The sequence below is a fragment of the Adiantum capillus-veneris genome, chromosome 29 (assembly GCF_014529385.1).
Source record: "Adiantum capillus-veneris isolate H3 chromosome 29, ASM1452938v2, whole genome shotgun sequence".
Taxonomy (NCBI): domain Eukaryota; kingdom Viridiplantae; phylum Streptophyta; class Polypodiopsida; order Polypodiales; family Pteridaceae; genus Adiantum; species Adiantum capillus-veneris.
In genome coordinates, this window is record NC_140959.1 from 11,988,700 (window position 1) to 12,010,077 (window position 21,378).

The window sequence follows — 21,378 nt, forward strand, 5'->3', positions numbered from 1 at the left end:
GCTCGGACGTTTCTCTGCGTGTGCACGCGCGGGCGTGAATGTGTGTTTATGAGATAGGGGTACAAATCTTCTTTCTGTCTTTTTAGCTTTCTAATGAGCCCTTGAAATATTAATGGTTTCAAGTGCTCCTTCTCTCTCTCTCTCTCTCTCTCTCTCTCTCTCTCTCTCTCTCTCTCTCTCTCTATAGATGTACATTGATTCGTCTCATAGGCCGACTTCGGCCTTTAGAAGACGTAAATAAAGCTTTCTCTCTCTTTCTCTCTCTCTCTCTAGCTTCTCCCTTCGCAACTCATCCATCCGTTGCAAACAAGATGAAGACTCAAGTGGGCATTTTCATACAAGAGAAGTAGCTGCTATGGATTTTAAGCAACAAGATTGAGAAGAAAAAAAACTCTTCATTGTAGTCAAAATCAGATATCAACCACACTATACTGGGATGTCAGTGCCACCAAAACTCCACTACTTTTACTTTAAACCACTATTTGAGTACTTGATACTGATAAGAAGCCAAGAAACAAGGGTGAGGAGAGATGTTTGGGGGAATGTGTAAGCCTTAGAAAACAGAGTAGAATGAATTCAAAAGGACAGAAAGCCCTTTAAAAAACTGCCGAATACAAGGCTACCTCAATCTATACACAAAAAGAAATTACCATACCATGGTGTAGGCACAAAGTAGGTACAGGAAGAGCTTATTACAACATGTAGACATGGCCTCATGTAGAGCTAGCTAGCTGGACATAAGCATCGTTTCAAAAAGGCCATAAAGAATATGAAAATGGTTAAAAACATTGCAATACTTGGATCTCATTGAGCTTTCACAGTGCTTTTGTTGCCGCGGAAAGTTGACAGAGAAAAGATCGATCGAGAACCTGGTTCATCAAAAGAAATCTAAAAGCTTATGGAAGCATGAAACATAGTTAAGCGCATCATATATATACTTTCCCAACCATGCACACTTACTTTAATGCACATTCCTCCTAATGCAAGCAGGAAAACTTGCACTCACATGACACCAACAATTATGTTTTACCACATAACTGAATGACAGAAACTCATATAGAATTACATGCACGGCTATATCACTTAAAGCTTGGGTATCCACTCTCCTGTGGCATCGAAAAGGAAAGCCATCTCCACGAGATGTTAAACTAGCAAGTGAAAAGAGACACCATAAGCCTACATGCATCAGCTTCATTCACTCATGCAGTGATGTGAACAATGTCAGCTGAGCAATCTGCGGACGAAATTACCTTTACTGGAGGCGTTTGCAGAGCCAAGATTAACTTGTTCCGGAACAGAGCCAATTGCTGTGAAATGACTCAACTGTTAGCATCATGAGTGTGTAATAGTGAACAAACCTCAGCTTCCTTAGTTATAGACTACAAATACAGTTCTTCAGATGTGAAGAGGCATTCAAGAAACAAAGCTACAATCAATAATGCAGTTCCTTGGACACAAAATTATTACCTTGATCATTGTAGTTATCCAGGTCATTAGGCAGCTTCATATTCAAGTTTTTGCCAATGCTTGAAGGTAGCTCCTCGTCTTCACCTTCAGATGGTATATCGCCTGCATTGGGGGCAGAACTGCGGCCACTTTTTCTGCCTAAGAGCAGAAGCCTCTTAAGCCCCTTGGCCTTAGAGGAATCACCCCACTTCTTCCTTGATCTTGTACCTGATGCTTCATTCGGACTTGACTCCATAGTTAACTCCTGCTGGCTTGTCGGGCTTATAAATGCAGGGTTCATAGTAGGGCTTAATGAGTATTCTGATGGGGGGGCAAAGGGAGGACTATATTCCCCAACAAGATGTCCCTCTGATGTGTGCATATCCGCCTCTGTAAGGACAAGATGGTTATCTAAGGAGGGAGAAACATGAGCTACTCGAACATGACATTCTTCACCAATAGAAGAGCTCACTTCAACTTCTAGCTGCTTGTCATCTAAGCCAGCTACAGATGCTTCTCGGAAAGAAGAGTCCATATATGATACTTCCTCTTTTGTTTCTTCAACCAATGTCATTGTTGCACTAGGTATAGAAGGTCCATTGTCAAGGCTCACTTTTTCAGCAGAGAAGTCGTTAGTTCGAGCAACCATTGGAGCATTTGGCAAATCTTCAATGTGCCCATTTCCATTCTCATTAGATAAGCTACTATTCTTGGTCTCAACACACTGAAGCTCCTTGTCTTCATAAACCTTCATGAGGCTCTCAGACTTCTCTACCTTGGGCTCCACGTTCAGAGATGAGGGAAAAGATGTCTGTTCTATCTTTACCTTCTCCACTGTGGCTTTAGGTGCTAAAGCCGTTTTCTTCTGCACAGCAGATCTTGCTGGGACTGTTGATGCCTTTTTCACTACTTTGCTGTCAATTGTGGGGCTTTTGGAGGAGTTCATATGCGATCCCAGTCCATCCTGAGGAGCAGCTCTCTTTGGGGTTCTTGTTGCAATGGGCAGAGCTTTTTCTGAAATGCGACCACTCTCTGAGTGGCCATCTGTACGACCACTTTCAGTTCGACCAAGCTTTTCATCGATGCGCCCACTCACACTTCGACCAATCCTCTCCTCGGCAAGGCCACTGTCAGTGCGAGTGACTTTATCATCAGTGAGACCACTCTTTGCCCTGCCAACCTTTTCTTCTGCACGACCATTATGTTTGCTGTGAGCATTTAGCTCAGCGTTTCTTTCATTTTTCACACTGGCAGATGAAAGCTGAGATCCAGTGCTTGCTCTTAGCGCAGATGAAGGCTTCTTTACTTCCTTATGCAGCTCTGTGACAGATGAAACTGACCGAGTAACTGGACTCTCTGTGGCTTTAGGACTGTCCACGGCATTGCGCACAACCCTGCCCCCATTTGCTAGTCTCTCCCGGTTAACTGAAGGTGAAAGAGGGGAAGGGGAAGCTTTATTGAGAAACTTTAGAGAGGACTTGCTCACAGCAGTAGGAGGCGTCCGAGGGCCCCGTACCTCAGAAGGAGAAGATGGATTACCGCCATGTGGGTTGCTGCGAGCTGCAATACGCTGCTGTCTTTGAATCTTCAAGTCTTCTATTCTCTTCCTTTCTTCCTCCTCCTGAAACACAAACCACACACGTGCTATAAGTATGATTGGGACAGAGAAAAATGAGCAACATGCAGACATGAAGATGTGCATGTTGTGCTCAATGAATTTGACTACTATTGCAAATAACTTGGAAATACACATGATCAACTTGGATAGAAAGATACAATCTTCAAAGATGCAGAGACCGAGCACAGCCACAAGCGAGCACCTCGCTGCAATAAATGCCAATGTTGCAATACCTTTTCTTTCTTGCTCTTTTGCAAGCCTGCCTTGTAAAGCCTCAGCTTCTCAGCCCTCAATTGAGCCTCTGCCAATGGGTTTGGCCTTCCTGGTCGACCCCCTCCAGCTGACTTTCTCCTCTCAAGCATCTCCTTCATTGCCTTTGCCTTTGCATCCTTTTCAGAAATCTTTCTGGGAATCGGTTCCGTAGGCTTTTCTTCAATCTGCTGCTCTTCAACATCAGCTTCATCTACTTCCTCAGCAACCTCCTTATCCTCACCATGTTTTCCAAAATCCATTAAATCAGCGGCAAGGACGTCCATATCATAATCCAAAGGACTATTCCATGCTCTCTTGTATGTGTCCTGGCCCCTATCTGGAACCATGAAGAGGTCATCAGGCTCAAAATTACCAGGTTCATTAGCTGATTCACCTTCATCTTGATTTTGATCTATTGGCATCTCAGCCTCCAAGTTCCAGGGCATTCTCCACTCTCCATTACTATCATCTCTTGCAACTGATCGGTCAAGCACAATAAAAGAATCGTCGGTAAAAGCTTTGTTCACTTGAGGATTATTGATTGGCGTGGTATTGAAGTCAAAATCCGGCCCCATGATTGCACTGCTCCTTCCCATACTAGTACTTCCACCACCTGCAATTATATAAGAATCATCCATTACGGGCAGCTTTTTACTCTCCTGATGCTGCTCTTGCTCAAACATGTCAAATGAATGTGATTCTGTAGCTCTACTACTTCCATTCAGTTGTGATACGAGAACTACATCTTCAGCCAGCTGATTTATCTTTGAATCAACCCCAACTTTCTTCTCAACAGAAACACTTTCCAAGGCTGGGTCAAACGAGTTTTGCACTCTCACTCCATTACCCAACAAGAGACCTTCCTCAGACAAGATATTAGACATTTCATCTGCTGTATTATCCCGCCTATTGATCACCCAGACATATTCCTTTTGCTCATTTGCATCCTTCTTAGGTTCCGCATCATCAAGTTCACCATCATCATCGCCATCAGAGTTAGTGTCTTGTTGATGCACAGAATCTTTTGAAGCTGGCTTTCTCTTATCCTTCTTTGAATGTTTTCTCTTCCCATCCTTGCTACCACGACTCTTGCCTTCAATTACTCCAACTGCATCCTCAATACTGGCTCTCAAAGTCTCAGCACCACTCTTGAGTGTTTCTTCCTTCTCACTATCATTGCCCTCACTACAGCTGTCAGAATTCCCTGAATTATCCTCATCTCTGTTATCTTGCTGTTTGGCCTTTGGAGCAATATAATTGATGTTTCGGATAACAACCATTCCGGAGCGCTTCGACCCCCCTGTGCGCCCAATCTGGACTCTTCTCATAGGTGAAGCAGACCTCCTTCTAGGTGAGGCAGATCGTCTGGCAGACCTCCTTGATGAATCAGTAGAAAGATCATTTGAGTAATCCTCTCCATCATCTTGCATATTATCAGCATCGTATCTGTTTGATTCATGTACTTCTTTTTCTCTGGAGGAAGGTGTGGAAATGCTTTGCTGATGAGGTGATCGATGATAAACCCCATCTATTGGATCACTTGATTGATTTCCAGGCCAATACTGTGGGGGAAGAGGAGAGTGTGGCTGCCACCCATTGCCATCAGGATAAGGTGCAGGTATATATGGGCTTCCTAAATAAGGGGGATACGACAGCCCTGGTCGGACTGATCCAGTAAACCCAAATGAGGGATCATAGTGATTAGGCATACCAGGATGCATTGCCGCATATGGAGGGACACCAGGCATAAATTGGTTATGAGGCTGCCCTTGCCACGCGGCCATCATCGGATGTCCTTTCACAACAGCCGGTACACTGTCACCGGCACCCTCATCCAGTGAGCCCCTTCTAATAAGCTCTTCAGGACGCTTCTCAGTATTTTCCTCGCTTGCAGCTAGCTTTCCTTCGTTAGAAGCACTAGGGGAGTGAGGCAATTCATGCCCATTTCCTTGTGGATGGGACCACACTAACCCCATTCCATTGCCACCCATATACAACATATCAGCCTGAACATTTTCAGCTGCCAAGAGTTCGAGATCCTCAAGCGCCAGGCCCGCTTCCTGCCTCTTCTTACACAATGCCATGAACTTAGCACAAGCCTCTCTGTAAATGAAAGCATGAAGTTATCTCTCTAATAAAAACAAATCAAAAAGAAAGAAACTGCACCAAGACACTCTACACTTTGCAGTAAAATGCATACCGCAATCGATTAGCTCCAAAGCATTCTGCAAACAGAACTAAGTCATCCATGTTTTCCAGGTTGAAACCCGCAGCTAAGGCTCTGGCAAAAGCCATTCCTTGTTCCTTTTGTAGCATCATTCGGCGGGCATCTAGCGCTCTTAGTAACCGCTGCCTGTACATGTCAATCAATAACCATTCATACCCATGAACCAAGGGATCCAAATAAACCATCAGGTACAGCCACTTGACACATACAACGCAAGTGCAACACTCACTTTGAGCTTTCTTCAGACCCATTTTCCACACCATCAGATAAACCCTGAAGAAATACATGAGATCACAGTTTAGAGCTGGAAATTGCTACAACCTGTATAAACTGAATGTAATAAAGGTTGGGCACACAAAAGCCCTAGGGCAACACCTTAGAGCCCTTATCTAATGCAGCTGTCCCAGCAGATTTTCCTCCTACCAAATACAGACAACAGATAAATCAATCCTGCATTTGAGGACAATAGCATTCATGCCGGTGCATATCCAATCGCCTATGCCTAATTACAGGGTAGAGTTGAGGAAATGATAATGCACTACGGTGGCACCACGAAAGCAGAGCTATAGCATTGCATTCAACAAGAATCTAAATTGGCTCTCTCTGGTTGTTACCTGGAGATGACTGGGATGAAGAAATCTTGGAGGGTGTGCTGTCAACCTGGTAAATCATAAGGGCATTTAATGCGAGTAACTACACAGGCTCAAAAAAAAAAGTCTAGCCAGTTTCAATGAAACTTACTCTCACCTGTCCTGATCCACTACCCTCATTGGCATCAGCAGTTTGCTGGCGTGTAGTCTCTTCCAGCTCCAACAGCTCAACCTCCACCGAGCTTACTCGCTCCAGTACCTCTGGAGTGCTCACAAAACGAACAAACCTGCACGAATTTTGCAGCCATTCCTATAAAATTCAGGGGAATGAAAACTAGGAGATTTGCCCATTCTGGCATGCAAAGGTCCCATCTCCTGGCAGTATAAATAAAAAGTATGCTGACATGAAAAAAGTATGTTACTCGCACACATGGACATGAAAAGCTGCAGTGCGGTGCAAGCAAAAGAGCAAGGTTCGGACCTCTCCATGGTTCCCTTGGTAAACCATGATGCTCTACTTGGATCTGGCGGCTCCAATCGGATCGAATAGCCACCTTTGGCCAGTTGTTCTTCAGCTGCCCTTAGATGGGAGACAAATGGTTTCAGCAACCCTGATGCCAACTTGTATGTGTGGCCCTTGGAACCAATAAGAAGCTCACACCTGTGAAAGTCCAACCCACAAGTTAAAAGAGAAAGAACCCTCACTGATGTGGAGGAAACTAATCCAGGACAAGTTTGATTCGATTGACACTAATATGGTAAAAATGTGCAAGGTATACCAACAGCGTCAAAAGTGCTTAGACAGCAACATGAACAAATAATAAAAACTCTGTTTGCAATTATATAAACTCGTGCTCAAGAGCTTACATATACCACATCCATACATTTTCTGCTGACAAATAGCAGCATTGTCCCAGCTGTTATGCACCATAATTGTTCACAATCAAACATCGTTGCCACTCCCAAGTACACTTTTCTCACTTGAACTTAGAATCTAATTCCAATGCCTTTGAGCATGGCGACCTCATATCCGCAGTTTACCATGTAAACCATGTCCAATCTTGAATAAGTTTCTCCCTGCAAAACTTGTATGGACTTTCCCATATGTGTTGATTCCAGATCCAAACCACAAACCATACGTCGAATCACCCTTTGACATCCATAGAATCAACCACTTTACATAAACCATCGTGGCAACCTTAGAAATCATAGTAGTAGAGGTAGACGTAAGATGACCACATGAGAGAAGGATCCCCCAATCTTTCTCTAAATGTTTGAACACAAAGAGGAGCTATAGGCTCCAGACAGACAATAACCTCCCGCCACCCTATATAGTGGATCAGGTTACAATGAAATCAGTTATGAAATCAGTTCGAACGTTGCTTGTGAGGCCAAATTGAGCTCACCAATAATCCAACTTGGGTTTTCTGATTAGAAAAGGCTTAAAGAAAAATCATACCAAAATTCAGAGAAACATACCTTGTGCGGGTAGGCGTAAGCTGAAAGATGGCATAATCCAGCTGAGTGTCGGCCCTCATGATGTCAAGCCTTATGGTAACAAAGAGTGTCTTGAAGTGACCTGAAGTGCCAAGCCAATGCAAGTTAGTGTGGCTAATGGGGGATTCAGAGTTAAGGAAGGGCAGCTTTAAGTTGTGGCAGCCATTGGCGTGTGAATGGACTCTAATGAGGACATTTCTGCAGATCAGAATAGTGTGTCATCGGTGCTCGTTGCATGATGAGAGACAAACTGACAAAGAGCAAATTGCAGAAGTAAAATAGGCATCTTCCTCAGAAGAAGGCAGAGCTACGACTTGGTGAGAGAAGGTATTGTAAGGGGGCTCATCCCTGAAAAGGTGGGGTAGCTTCACATGGGCTACAGGAGTATGAGCTCGGAGCATCTAAGTAAGCGTATGCACCCTGCTGTTGTGTGTGTGTGTGTGTGTGTGTGTGTTTGAGAGAGAGAGAGAGAGAGAGAGAGAGAGAGACGCACACACAGATTGCAGGAGAAGAAGAAAGTAAGAAAGTGAAGATAAGTCAGTGCGTGTACGTACGAAAGTGTATGCAGGTGAGTATGTCGTGTATGTGAGAGTAGTAATGTGGGTTAAAACAGATACACACAGAGATTACAGAGAGAGCGCACGCACACAGATAGAACCTAACTGTAGCATGACAAGCGAGAATGAGGTGATGATAGAGAGCGCCCACCAACTACCTTTTGACAGGGGGATTGGAGGAGGTCAGCAGGGGGGGAGAGCTTGATGAGCATGGTAATGAAGGCAAAGGCACGACACGGCGACCTCTCTCAACGTTCTGGGTGCAGGGAAGAAGAGAGAGAGTATGTGTAAGATCAAAATGCCAGGAACAGAGGAGAATGTGGGAAGACAGACGAAGACTGGAAGCTACTTTGCGACTGGAGAGAGTATGTGCGTGTGTGTGTGTGTAGGTGTAGAGAGAGAGAGAGAGCTTGTTGCTTTCAAAGCATCGGATATTTTACCTTTGAGCGCAGAAGAAGGAAGACGAAATTGTAAAGGAGGTGCTCTCTGTGCAGTAAAGAGCTCGGGGGCTTCTGCTTTTGTGATCAACTGCTTGTGGGCTTACGACTCATCAGTCGAGCTGTCTGTGCTCTGCCCCTTGGCTTTTGCCATCTCTCGCACATAGGCTATGCGAGAAGCATGGGAGGGGCGGTGCCCTCGTGCGAGTTTAAGAGAGAGAGAGAGAGAGAGAGAGAGAGAAAAGAGAGATGAGCGAGACTGAGTGGATTTTTGGCTTTCGCTTTTAAGCTGGCTAGGCTATGGGCTGTTCAATTTCGCAAGAGAGGGATCGACATTAGAGAGAGAACCTTTCGCGCGCGCACATGCACAGAAGAGATGAGTATGAACGACAGAATCACGCTGATGAGAATGGTTTGTTCAATGCCCGCCACTGGGGATGGTTTGTTCAAAGCTCCACTTGCTTGTGGTATCCGTGGAGAGAGAGAGTGTGCGATGAGCGATCTTGAATCGTTGATGGCGAGAAAGCAAAGAAATATACACAGGGGGAGAGAGAGAGAGAGAGACACACTTGAGACTCGAGAGAGTCCTCTAGAGAGAGAGGCCTCGCGTAACCTGATGCGGGCATACGAACGACCGTGTTTGTGTGATAGAGAGAGAAAGAGAGCGGGAACTTGGAAGTGTGTGTACGATGAGAGTGTGTGAGACTTGTCGTAGGCTAGGCTAGTGGGGAAAATAGCTAAAACTCAAGCCCAGCTGATTCATCATCATGGGCACCGAGACAGAAACGCAGAGAAATAGCAGAAGCAAAGAGTACATATCTTGATCAAAATGCAGCATACGTGAGAACTTTCAGAGACGATCATAGTGGGAGTGCCTATGTGGACGAGAATTGGGGAACTTTCATGCCCAGCAAGGCTAAATTGGGTTAAGCACTTACTGTAAACCCAACTCCGTATGGTAAGTTGGAGATCCACTTTGCCCTCACTCACCATTATGCAGTGGAAACCGGTTATTGCTTGTGCTAAATGCACTTTGTGCAGGTGGGGGGATTGGCTAAGGCACCCCTCAATGAAAACGTTACGGGCTTTGTCAGGTTGCCGATTTTTCTTCATCATGGGTTCATTGTGCAAGCGAAACAAACACAGAGGGCCCTTGAAAGGCGCCTTTAGAGGGCCTATAGTGAAAACAAAGAAAGGGTAGGGAAATGCTAACCACAAGCACTTTTATGTTTTAGTAGCTTGAGTACATACTATGTTAATATTGTGATCAGTAGACCCCATGTCGGCGAGATCGATATGGACCACTAGTATTTAACGTGTCAGGCACCATTGGAGCCTATTCCACTCCAATTCAACTGCTGTGACAAGTTGTTATTCATATTTGTAAGCTAGTGGAGACATTTGGCATGATTTAGGTTTCTTGTGAGACACAAAAATTAATGTCCTAAATTAATTACAATAGTTATTTTTGGCCCTACACCTCCAAATTTGTGCGGCAAATGTTGTTAAAGTACCATGCCATAGGACACTGTGGGAAGGCCTCTCTTCTCTTAAACAATTCTTTTTTTTAGCAGAACGCACTTTCTTGTGTGTGGTGATACAACGGGCGTCTATGAGCATTACCAGGATCTCTTGGTCCATTCCAACCCATGACTTAGATCACGGAGGACGAATGCTCAACCAACCGAGTAGCTCCTTCGGACAACCCTTAAGCAATTCTCTTTTTTTTTCAAAACTCAAAAGTGTGAGTGGATTATAATATCACAACCAAAAAGTTTACAAATTTATGCCATGCTCGAAACGAACCATGACAACTACAACGAGACATAACTACATCCGCCGAGACACGAAAGCCACCCCAAGGAAAGGAATGACCACCTCTTCACCCAAGCAAGTTAGTCTTAAAGATGTTGAAGGTCGTGTTCCATTCTTGTAAGAAGCGTTAGCTCCTTTAGACAACCCTTAGGCAATTCTTAGAAGAAGCGTTAACAGGGAGTGAGTATGGCAAGTATCATACACTTTGCAAAAGTATCAAGCAAGTTGAAAAGTTGTGCTCTTCTCCCCATCATAAGGCTCGTGCTGTTATATAAAGATATCAAAGACTTTTTTGAGAGCGTTCAACTTTCAAGGCAAGAGGATTTTTATTCACCGGTGTTCTCACACAAAGGCAGAGAATGCCGAGCTTCATGAAAACTTTTTTGGTGAGGTGAGCATCTTGATTTTTCGAGGTTTGGTTGCAACCTAAAGATGAGCATTTTAGGCCCTGCCAAATTGGGGCACCCGTCCCTCTCCCAATTTTGGATGTGGCCACAACAATGCAGTCACACTAGGCTTTAGGCTTTAAAAAGTGCATAACCCTCCAATGACAACCAAGTGGTTTCTTCCTTGGCTGCAGAATCCAAGGCCTACCAAAATTCTTTTTCGCTTCGCTTTTTAGCTTGTGCCACCTAAGCTTGGCTAGACATTGCATGCCCCCGTGTGGCATGGGCCTTAGGCCTATGTGTTGCTCTTGAAATTCTAGGCTCTTGGCCACACACAACTAGTTGACTATTGTTTTGGAGAAAGGGGGGCCAGGGAATTTTGGACGGGCAAGGGTGCCCATCGAATTTCAAGGGCTTTAAGGTTTTTGTGGTAATTTAGTGTATTTTTTTAGGGTAGCTCATATTCTCATCCGTAAAAAATGGGTAAAATGCTCGACAAAAACTCAATATCTCGATGTCAAAGGGATTCACTACACACTCGATTGTCCCCCCCCCCAAAAAAAGAAAAAAGAAAAAAGAAAAAAAAAGATGTGTGTCCCCTTAAGGAAATGAATGAGGAGAGAAATTACATTCCATGAAGCCAAGCTTATGCTCAAGCTATCGTTTGATAAGACCACTGTAGTGCATCGTGTTAATAGTTTTAATTACTTTATTCTTTCAACTCTAGCTTCATATTAGTGGAAGTAAATGTAGTACTATTATTGCATTTCTTAGATGCTTGGAGACTTCGCAAGGCTCTCTCTCTCTCTCTCTCTCTCTCTCTCTCTCACTCACACACACACACACACATACACACACTCACACACAGCAAAAGGGGTCATATATTGTGTACAAGAGACCTTCACAGATGCTCAATGGGCCTATCTCCCAGAGGAGGTACAAACTAGAGGAGTATAGTGTGAGTACTAGTTATACACCATGGTGGCATAGAAGAAGAGTGCAGTATAAACGACCATGTAACGTTTCCCTGATCCAGACAAAGAAATATTGAAGATCGTGTAAAAAAGAAGAGTGTATATGCCACTCTGTTGCCTTATACAAGGTTGTTGATGCATCCCAGTGTTATAAAAGGATAGATCAACCATGACATGTTTTTTTCTAGGCCTCACAACAACGATGAAATCAAACTCAAGAAGAATTAATAACCAGCATGTAGATCTTCTTGTGGAGCATGGTTTGTTACCAGATACAACAAAGCTTCATGATCATCCACATAAAAAACAAACTTGGTGACAAGAAGATAATACCAAAATTTCTTTGCCACATAAATCATAGCTAAACCTTCTCGCTTGTAGTGGTGTAGTTCCTTTCAACATCATTTAACTGACAACTAGCAAAGCTAATGGGATAGTCCAAATTATGTTCTCCTAGTTGAGTTAGAACATACCCAATAACAAATTTTGATACATCAATATGCACATGGAAGATAACATTCCATCAGGTGCTCTTAAAGTTGGGGCACTTGCTAGGGCCTTCTATAATAGTCTCTCTCTCTCTATCTCTCTCTCTCTCTCTGTCTCTCTCTCTCTCTCTCTCACACACACACACACACATACACACACACACAGCAAAAGGGGCCATATATTGCGTATAAGAGACCTTCACAGATGCTCAATGGGCCTATCTCCCAGAGGAAGTACAAACTAGAGGAGTATAGTGTGAGTATTAGTTATACATCATGGTGGCATAGAAGAAGAATGCAGTATAAACGACCATGTAACGTTTCCCTAATCCAGACAAAGAAATATTGAAGATCATGTAAAAAAGAAGAGTGTATATGCCACTATGTTGCCTTAGAGGAGGTTGTTGATGTATCCCAGTGTTATAAAAGGATAGATCAACCATGACATGTTTTTTTCTAGGCCTCACAACAACGATGAAATCAAACTCAAGAAGAATTAATAACCAGCATGTAGATCTTCTTGTGGAGCATGGTTTGTTACCATATACAACAAAGCGTCATGATCATCCACATAAAAAACAAACTTGGTGGCAAGAAGATAATACCAAAATTTCTTTGCCGCATAAATCATAGCTAAACCATCTCGCTTGTAGTGGTGTAGTTCCTTTCAACATCATTTAACTGACAACTAGCAAAGCTAATGGGATAGTCCAAATTATGTTCTCCTAGTTGAGTTAGAACATACCCAATAACAAAGTTTGATACATCAATATGCACATGGAAGATAACATTCCATCAGGTGCTCTTAAAGTTGGGGCACTTGCTAAGGCCTTTTATAATAGTTCATAAGGTTGATCGCATTCTTCGGGTCCATTTAAACTCAATAAGAAGCTTGTACAAGGGACAAGCTACCTCCATGATAAACTGTCAATAATAACATGTATGACGCATGAAAATTTGAACTCCCTTATAGTTTGTAGATGGTGGTAATTCTAGAGTTACTTTAACTTTTTCCACATCTGTGGAAATACCATTCTTGGACACTATATGCGCTAAACTAACTCTATGTTTAACCCAAAATTGGAATTTGAAAGGGTTCAATGAGATACAATATTATTTAGCACTTTTCAAACAGCTTTTGTAAACTTGATAGATGTTCAGCACTTTTCAAAAAGGAGAGAGCTTGAGCTCTTTCAAACAGACACGCACACAAGATGGAGACTAAAAGGTGCTTCTTCTTCTTCACCACTCAAAATGATGATAAGGTCTACAATACACGAGTGGGAAATACAACATACCAAGAGACTATGCACAACAGACAATGGGAAACCACTGGCGAGTGAGCTGACTGGATAAGTGGCCATCACTCTCAATAGGTAAACCAAGTCAGTGAAGTACAATTGTAGTACCATTGGCAATGATCCTTGTGTCCGCTACCTTGTGCCAAATGATAAATGCAAGCGAGAAGTCATCCAGGTGTACCATGTGTTGATCTTGACATGTCAACACTCTAGCTCAAGCTCAACACCATCTCTTGTACTCCAAGAATAACCCTAAATTTCCTCCGCTTCTCTACCCACAGGGCCTTTGTAATGACATTTTCAACCTTCTCATCTATGCTCACGTCCCTAAGGTCGATGTTGCTAGCCAAGTCATGTCTTTGATGAAGTCGTAGTGCACCTCAATGTGCTTCGTCCTCGAGCATAAACACTAGGTTCCATGCCAACTATATGTTGCTCTTAAGGTTATCGCGATAGATGACAACTTGCCTCTAAACTTGTACACCCAACTTTCTAAGTAGCATCTACAACCATGATATTTCACAAAGTAGCATGGCTCTCCCAAATACTTCGCATCAAACTCTTACTTTAATAGGCTCCTACATGCTCAACTTCAACCTCATGATGTCCATTAGCAATCAAGTTGTCCACATACTTGTATATGATCACGATACCTGGCTCATTCTTCTAAACATACAAAGAGTGTGCTACCATATGCATGTGGTAATGATGTGTGTGAACACACTTAGGACCACCAGGGCATTTTTCCCTAAGTGTGTGAACACACTTAGGACCACCAGGGCATTTTTCCCCTCACTAGGAGGTTTTTTCCTCCGTTCAATGTACATATGCCCATCATTCTAGGGTTATCCTATCATTCCATTGCACACTAAGTAATACACACTCTGTTGTGTGCCTTGAGCTTCCTTCGTCTTCTCCAAGATGTGTGTGTTTTCCTGCAACCCTAATTCCAACAATTAGTATCAGAGCAGGTTGCATCCTCCCCGACTTAGTCGCCAACAGTTCCAGCACACGCCTGCTCACTTTCTTCGATTTCAGTGAGCTTTGTCGAGCGTTCACAGGTCGATAAATATTCTGGTTCGTGCTCATTTTGGCTTTCGTTTCTGCTACAGGCAGTACTATGCATGCTATTTTGTCATTTTTTGCAGAATTTTTGTCAGTGTCGTTTTTTGCATAACAAGTCTCGTACATTCTTCTATGCTTTGTGCTATATAGCATGTGATGTTCCCACTCTGTTTCTCCTCTTTTCTTGCAGTTTTCACATCAGGTGCAGCATTCACCATGGCTGACAATAACACAGATGTGTTCAAGATGTTTGTTATTGAGGATAGGTTGGATGAGGACAATTACCCAATGTGGGCTTACATGATGCAACATGTTCTTGTGTCGAAGGGTGTTTGGAACATTGTGCAGGGCATTGAAGTACGTCCTGGTTCTTAGGATACAGGTGATGCTGAGGATGTTGCAGGTCTTACTGCAAGGATTGCTGCTATTAGAGTTTTTTTGCCTACGGCAAAACAAGCTCATTGGGATTTAAAAGATGTGCATGCTCATGCATTGATTGCGTTGTTTGTGAAGTGTATTATTACTCGTTACATTTGCTCATCAAACTCTAAAAAACAGGCTTGGGATATTCTAACTGGTCTTTATGCAAGTCGTAATGAGGCAAAAATTGCATTGCTGTGTAAAGAGCTAGAGTCGAAGATTATGCACGAGGAAGATGACATGGACACTTTCCTTGCTGGTGTCAAGGATATTAATGAGAAACTTATTTCTACAGGTGAAGTCATTTCAAATAGTTCCCTTGTGCAGATTGTTCTTGATGCCTTGCCAGATTCTTACCAGACTTTTGCTAGTACTCGGAGACTTATGACCCAAGGAAATCCTGAAGTTGTCAAGTTTGATGCATTGGGCACATTGCTGTTGCAAGAGTCACTTTCCAAAAAAAAAAAGGACTAGACAACATGCAATTGAACATGCCTTTCTTGTTGCTCAAAGAAAAGGTGGTAACTACAATGTAGCCATTCTACGAGTTCAGCAAAACAGGCTTGGGATATTCTAGTTGGTCTTTATGCAAGTCACAATGAGGCAAAAATTGCATTGTTGCTTAAAGAGCTAGAGTGAAAGATTATGCATGAGGAAGATGACATGGACACTTTCCTTGCTGGTGTCAAGGATATCAATGAGAAACTTATTTCTACACGTGAAGTCATTTCAGATATTTCCCTTCTGGAGAATGTTCTTGATGCCTTGCCAGATTCTTACCAGACTTTTGGTAGTACTCGGAGACTTATGACCCAAGGAAATCCCGAAGTTGTCAAGTTTGATGCATTGTGTACATTGCTGTTGCAAGAGTCATTTTCAAAAAAAAAAAGGACTAGATAGCGTGAAGTTGAACATGCCTTTCTTGCTGCTCAAAGAAAAGGTGGTAACTACAATGTAGCCACTTCTCATGGTTCTTTTGCGAGTGGTGAATCACCTGTTCCTAATGCTTTTGCTGGCAACATAGCGTGCAGTTGAACATGCCTTTCTTGCTGCTCAAAGAAAAGGTGGTAACTACAATGTAGACACTTCTCATGGTTCTTCTGCGAGTGGTGAATCACCTGTTCCTAATGCTTTTGCTGGCAGCAATTTGTCTGGGAATTCTGGTGATAAGGGTAAAAAGAAGATAGGTTGTCATTATTGTAAATCTAATGAGCAAGCAATGTCCTAAGTTGAAGGCCAAAGAGGCTAAGAAGAAAAAGGGTGGTTCCATTGCAATTGTTGGTTCCATTACAAATGTAGCTATTGTTGAGTCTTCTGTGATGCTGATGTTGATGCAGAATGGGTTTTTAGTGCAGAGTGTATCTATAATCTTGTTGTCCATGACGCATGCATGTCAATTGCTGCAGATTTACATGTGTGGTATTTTGACAGTGGTGCTACAAAGCACATTACCTCACATTGTGATTTGTTCACCTCTCTTGAGTCTGTCCCTCATGGGAATTCAGTTACTTGTGCCAACAATGCCACTTTTTTTGGAAAGTGACTCTTGTTGTTGTTTGCAAGAGTCACTTTCCAAAAAAAACACGACCAGACAGCGTGCAATTGAACATGCCTTTCTTGCTGCTCAAAGAAAAGGTGGTAACTACAATGTAGCCACTTCTCATGGTTCGTCTGCGAGTGGTGAATCACCTGTTCCTAATGCTTTTGCTGGCAGCAATTTGTCTGAGAAATTTGGTGATAAGGGTAAAAAGAAGATAGGTTGTCATTATTGTAAATCTAATGATCAAGCAATGTCCTAAGTTGAAGGCCAGAGAGGCTAAGAAGAAAGAGGGTGGTTCCACTGCAATTGTTGGTTCCATTACAAATATAGCTATTGTTGAGTCTTCTGTGATGTTGATGTTGATGCAGAGTGGGCTTTTAGTGCAGAGTGTATCTATAATCTTGTTGTCCATGACGCATGCATGTCAATTGCTGCAGATTTACATGTGTGGTATTTTGACAGTGGTGCTACAAAGCACATTACCTCACATTGTGATTTGTTCACCTCTCTTGAGTTTGTCCCTCGTGGGAATTCAGTTGCTTGTGCCAACAATGCCTCTTATCTGCTTTAGGGAGTTGGAAAGATTGTGCTTACTGCTGCAAATGGAAGTTCTTTCACACTTGTTGATGTATTGTATGTACCTGGGATCAAGAAGAATCTTTTGTCTGTATCTGCACTTGCTAGACTTGGTCTTGTAGTCAAATTTGTGGATGATAGATGTACAATACATGATCTCAGTTTTGGTGAGGAAATTGTTGCATCTGGCATTTTATGCCCTGGTCTGTATAAGCTCACTTTATATGACAAGTGTGGGTAGAATTTTGCAAATGCAGTTGTGGATTCTAAGGCTATTTCAGATGCAAAACTTTGGCATCTGAATTTTGTCAATTTGCTGCGTTTGTAGAAATCTGATATGGTTGCTTCTTTGCCACCTCTTGAAGCACATATCAAACATGTTTGTGAAGGTTGTATTTTGGGTAAGATGGAGCATTCGAAGTTTCCAATGGATGGTTCAGTTAGGGCCACATACATGTTGCAACTTGTGCATAGTGATGTTTGTGGACCCATGCAAACTCCATCCTTGGGCAATTAACTTCTTCACGACCTTCATTGATGATTACTCTAGGCATGCATGGGTATATCCGCTTAAAGCGACGTCCGAAGTGTTTATGTGCTTCAAAAAATTTCTGGCTATGGCTGAAAATGTCTCAAAATGTACTATGGGCACCCTCCGTTCCGATCGAGGGGGGGAGTATATGTCTCATGAATTTAATGCATTTCTGGCTAGTCATGGGATAAAACACCAATGTACAGTGCCTTATACGCCAGCAAAATGGTGTTGCTGGGAGGAAAAACAGGTCACTCACGGGAATGTCACAATGTATGGTCAAAAGACAAGCTTTGCTGCATTCGTTTTGGCTTGAGGCCATCAGATGTGCCATATATGTACTAAACAGTTGTCCTACAAAAGCTTTGCAGTCTATGACTCCATATGAAGCATGGCATGATAGAAGGCCTTCTTTTGAGCACATGCATGTTTTTGGCTGTTTGGCATATGCTTTGGTGCCACAAACACAACGTAAAAAATTGGATGATAAGGTTATCAAATGTATTTTTGTTGGTTATAGTGCTGAAAGCAAAGGTTACAGGTTGTATCATCCGCAAACAAAACGTATTTTGGTCTCACGAGATGTTGCGTTTGTGGAAGATTTTTTTCAACCCTTGTTGTCATGTACTAGAGACAATAATGTAAGCTCACAGGACATTTATGACACTTTGTTGCTGCTTTTCAGCGGTGGAAGTTCGAATGTGAATTCCAATGAGACAAATGTACAGCCTATGGGGGTTTCTAAAAATGTCATAGATCAGCCTATTACTGATGTAGATGTACATGATGTACTTGATGAGGAAAGGGCTGAGAATGAGCAGGCTAGAGGTATGCCTAAATGGCTCGTGCATACTTTGTGTGACAGTAAATTGGATGCTCCTTTGTCTAGGCGTACTCGTTCAGGTTCTCACCATGCATCAGATTGTTATGCTTTGGCTATGTCTGGCTTACACGATGTTGAGGAACCTCTGTCTTTTGATGAAGCACATAATTCAAAAAAATGGATGGTTGCCATACAATTAGAATATGATGCACTTATAGAAAATGACACATGGACTTTATGTGAATTGCCTCTTTGCAAAAAGGCCATTGGTACAAAGTGGGTTTACAAGTTGAAACGCAAACCGGATGGTGAGATTGATCGCTATAAGGCTCAACTTGTTGCAAAGGGTTATGCACAGCAGAAAGGCATAGACTATAAAGAGACTATTGCTCCCACTTATCGTATGACTACTATGCATTTTCTATGTGCATTGGCAACTCATTTTGGTTGGGATGTACATCAGTCATACAATGTTACTGCTTTCCTGAATGGTTGCTTATTTGAGGAAGTTTATGTAACGCAGCCTCGTGGTTTTGTCAAGAAAGGACAAGAGGATAAAGTGTGCATATGTAAGAAAGCTTTGTATGGGTTGAAGTAATCTCCTCGTGCTTGGTATGAGAAAGCTGACACTCATTTGGTCAAACGAGGCTTTCGCAACAGTCCAACTCAAAGCACATTGTATGTAAAGCGTGAGGGTGATGTACTTCTCATTGTGGTTCTTTATGTGGATGGTTTGCTGATCATTGGACCAAATGAGAGACATATTGCTGATTTTAATGCTGATTTGAATGCTACTTTCAAGATGAAAGATTTGGGGCTATTGCATCATTACTTGGGTATAGAGTTTAATGTGGATGGTTTGTTGATCACTGGACCAAATGAGAGACATATTGCTGATTTTAAGGCTGATTTGAATGCTACTTTCAAGATGAAAGATTTGGGGCTATTGCATCATTACTTGGGTATACAGTTTAATCAGTGTGATGGTGTATTGCCTTGTGTCAGAAAAGTTACATAGAGACATTAATATGTAAGTTTGGACTTGAGGATTGCAAACATATTGCCACTCCCATGGAAACATGTGTGAAATTTAGTCTTCATGATGCTGGTGATCTTGCAGATGTCACTCTTTACCAAATTGATGTTGGATGCCTCATTTATGTATGCAACACGAGGCCAGATATTCAGTTTGCATTCTCACATGTCAACAGATTTATGCATAGCCCAAGGTCTAAGCATTGGCAGACTGTCGAGGATTTTTTGCTACTTGGTAATTTAGTGTATTTTTTTAGGGTAGCTCACATTCTCATCCGTAAAAAATGGATAAAATGCTCGACAAAAACTAATTATTTGGATGTCAAAGGGGTTCACTACACACACGATTGTCCCCCCCCCCCCCCCCCCCCGCCCCCCAAAAAAAAAAGAAAAAGATGTGTGTCCCCTTAAGGTAATGAATGAGGAGAAAAATTACATTCCCTGAAGCCAAGCTTATGCTCAAGCTACCGTTTGATAAGACCACTATTGTGCATCATGTTAATAGTTTTGATTGTTTTATTCTTTCAACTCTAGCTTCATATTAGTGGAAGTAAATGTAGGCTGAAAGCATGGTTTTGTTGTACAATATCCACTATTAATGACACTACTTTTTTTGGGTAGAAAATTAGCCTTTTTTGGGGAAGTCTTTTTTATCCACTTTATTGGGAAGTTTGTTTTTATCTTTTTTGGGGGAATTCTTTTATGTAAAAAAAACATTTATTTTATAACATCATGGTTCTATGTAATGATTATAGACGAGTCATGGTCTCTCTCTCTCTCTCTTTCTTTTCCTCGTTCACGACATAGCCGATTCTGTAGTTGTAGCTCTTTACCTCTCTACACTACCCACACTCTTTCCAGCATGGAATTCACAAATTTTGACCAGAGAATACAATTGGTTATCCTACCATGGATAATATCTAGGGCTGCATAAACATGGATAATCCTCAAGGCATGGAATTCACAACTACTTCTCCTGGCATGGTGAATGAGCAAGGCTGTCCAAACAGGGATTGGACTATTGTGCAAGGCTGCCTAAACAGGGATTGGACTATGGAGAGGAATGCAATTGTTCACAACATGGACACCACTTCTATGCGTGAGTATTGGGTTGTTAAGAGACGAGAACAGAGAAGGAAAGAAAAAGAAAGCAACAGGTTGCAAGATCCATCTTTAATGGATGAAGCCAAATCAAGAAAGCATATTTGTTCAGCTGTGGCAAAGTTTTGGCGCATGCAGACACTAGGGCTTACAAGAAGTATCCAGACAGAGTTATTCCAACAACTCTTGCTTCATCCTACTTTTAAGGATATGCAAACATCAACAACTGATGTTGAAAGCACTCTTCTATCTAACATCCGTAACACCCTCAGCCAACTCAAGGTGCCCTGCTCAACAGATGAGCTCTGCTTGAAGAGATCTTCTTTGACAATGGTAATGAATAATACTGATGGCACAACACAAATGAACCATACAAGGATAGCAGGTATTTTGGGTGTTCATCGGAGAAACATTGTTGCAATCAGTTATCGTCTTGAGATTAAAGATGATGAGGAAGTTTTTCCATTGAGTGCATGTCAAAGACAATTGCCTCAAGGTAACATTGTCACAGGTGAAGTAAGAGATCTACTTATGTCTTTTGGAGCTCAGAGACTCGAGTTTCGCCCAACAAAAAGGACATATGTCGGAAGAGGATTGGAAGAAAAAGTGTTGTCAAACATCCAGTGCATCTTCTGGATGACTCTCATGTAAATTCAAACCGTTGCTAATTTCTTTTGTGCCTCTCTATTTTCTCAGGT

General features: G+C 42.3%; 1 protein-coding gene across 4 annotated transcripts; it reads right to left on the reverse strand.

Annotated features, from left to right (window-relative positions):
- Positions 1-547: 547 nt before the first annotated feature.
- On the reverse strand, positions 548-9,133 carry LOC147418766 (uncharacterized). Of its 4 annotated transcripts, none has more exons than XM_086506138.1 (12): positions 8,628-9,133; positions 7,613-7,712; positions 6,615-6,794; positions 6,285-6,420; positions 6,158-6,203; positions 5,919-5,962; positions 5,773-5,816; positions 5,517-5,669; positions 3,298-5,419; positions 1,468-3,067; positions 1,251-1,307; positions 548-869 (listed from the first exon to the last, which is right to left on the reverse strand). In XM_086506138.1, exons 2-12 carry the CDS (start codon positions 7,669-7,671, stop codon positions 805-807), a joined length of 4,506 nt encoding a protein of 1,501 aa, XP_086362264.1. In that variant the 5' UTR covers positions 7,672-7,712; positions 8,628-9,133; the 3' UTR covers positions 548-804. The 4 variants fall into 4 exon arrangements, with proteins under 4 accessions (XP_086362264.1, XP_086362265.1, XP_086362263.1 ...); XM_086506139.1 differs by lacking the exon at positions 8,628-9,133 and adding an exon at positions 8,346-8,563; XM_086506137.1 differs by lacking the exon at positions 8,628-9,133 and having other exon boundaries at positions 7,613-8,262.
- Between the last annotated feature and the right edge of the window lie 12,245 nt (positions 9,134-21,378).

What these genes read in the sequence shown, in the direction of transcription:
- LOC147418766 (XM_086506138.1), bottom strand. Translation starts at nt 7,671, where the DNA reads ATGAGGGCCGACACTCAGCTGGATTATGCCATCTTTCAGCTTACGCCT. An exon ending in ACCAAGGGAACCATGGAGAG is followed by an intron (nt 6,421 to 6,614) that starts GTCCGAACCTTG and finishes AAATTCGTGCAG; the next exon opens with GTTTGTTCGTTTTGTGAGCA. An exon ending in GGGTCTGAAGAAAGCTCAAA is followed by an intron (nt 5,670 to 5,772) that starts GTGAGTGTTGCA and finishes TGACATGTACAG; the next exon opens with GCAGCGGTTACTAAGAGCGC.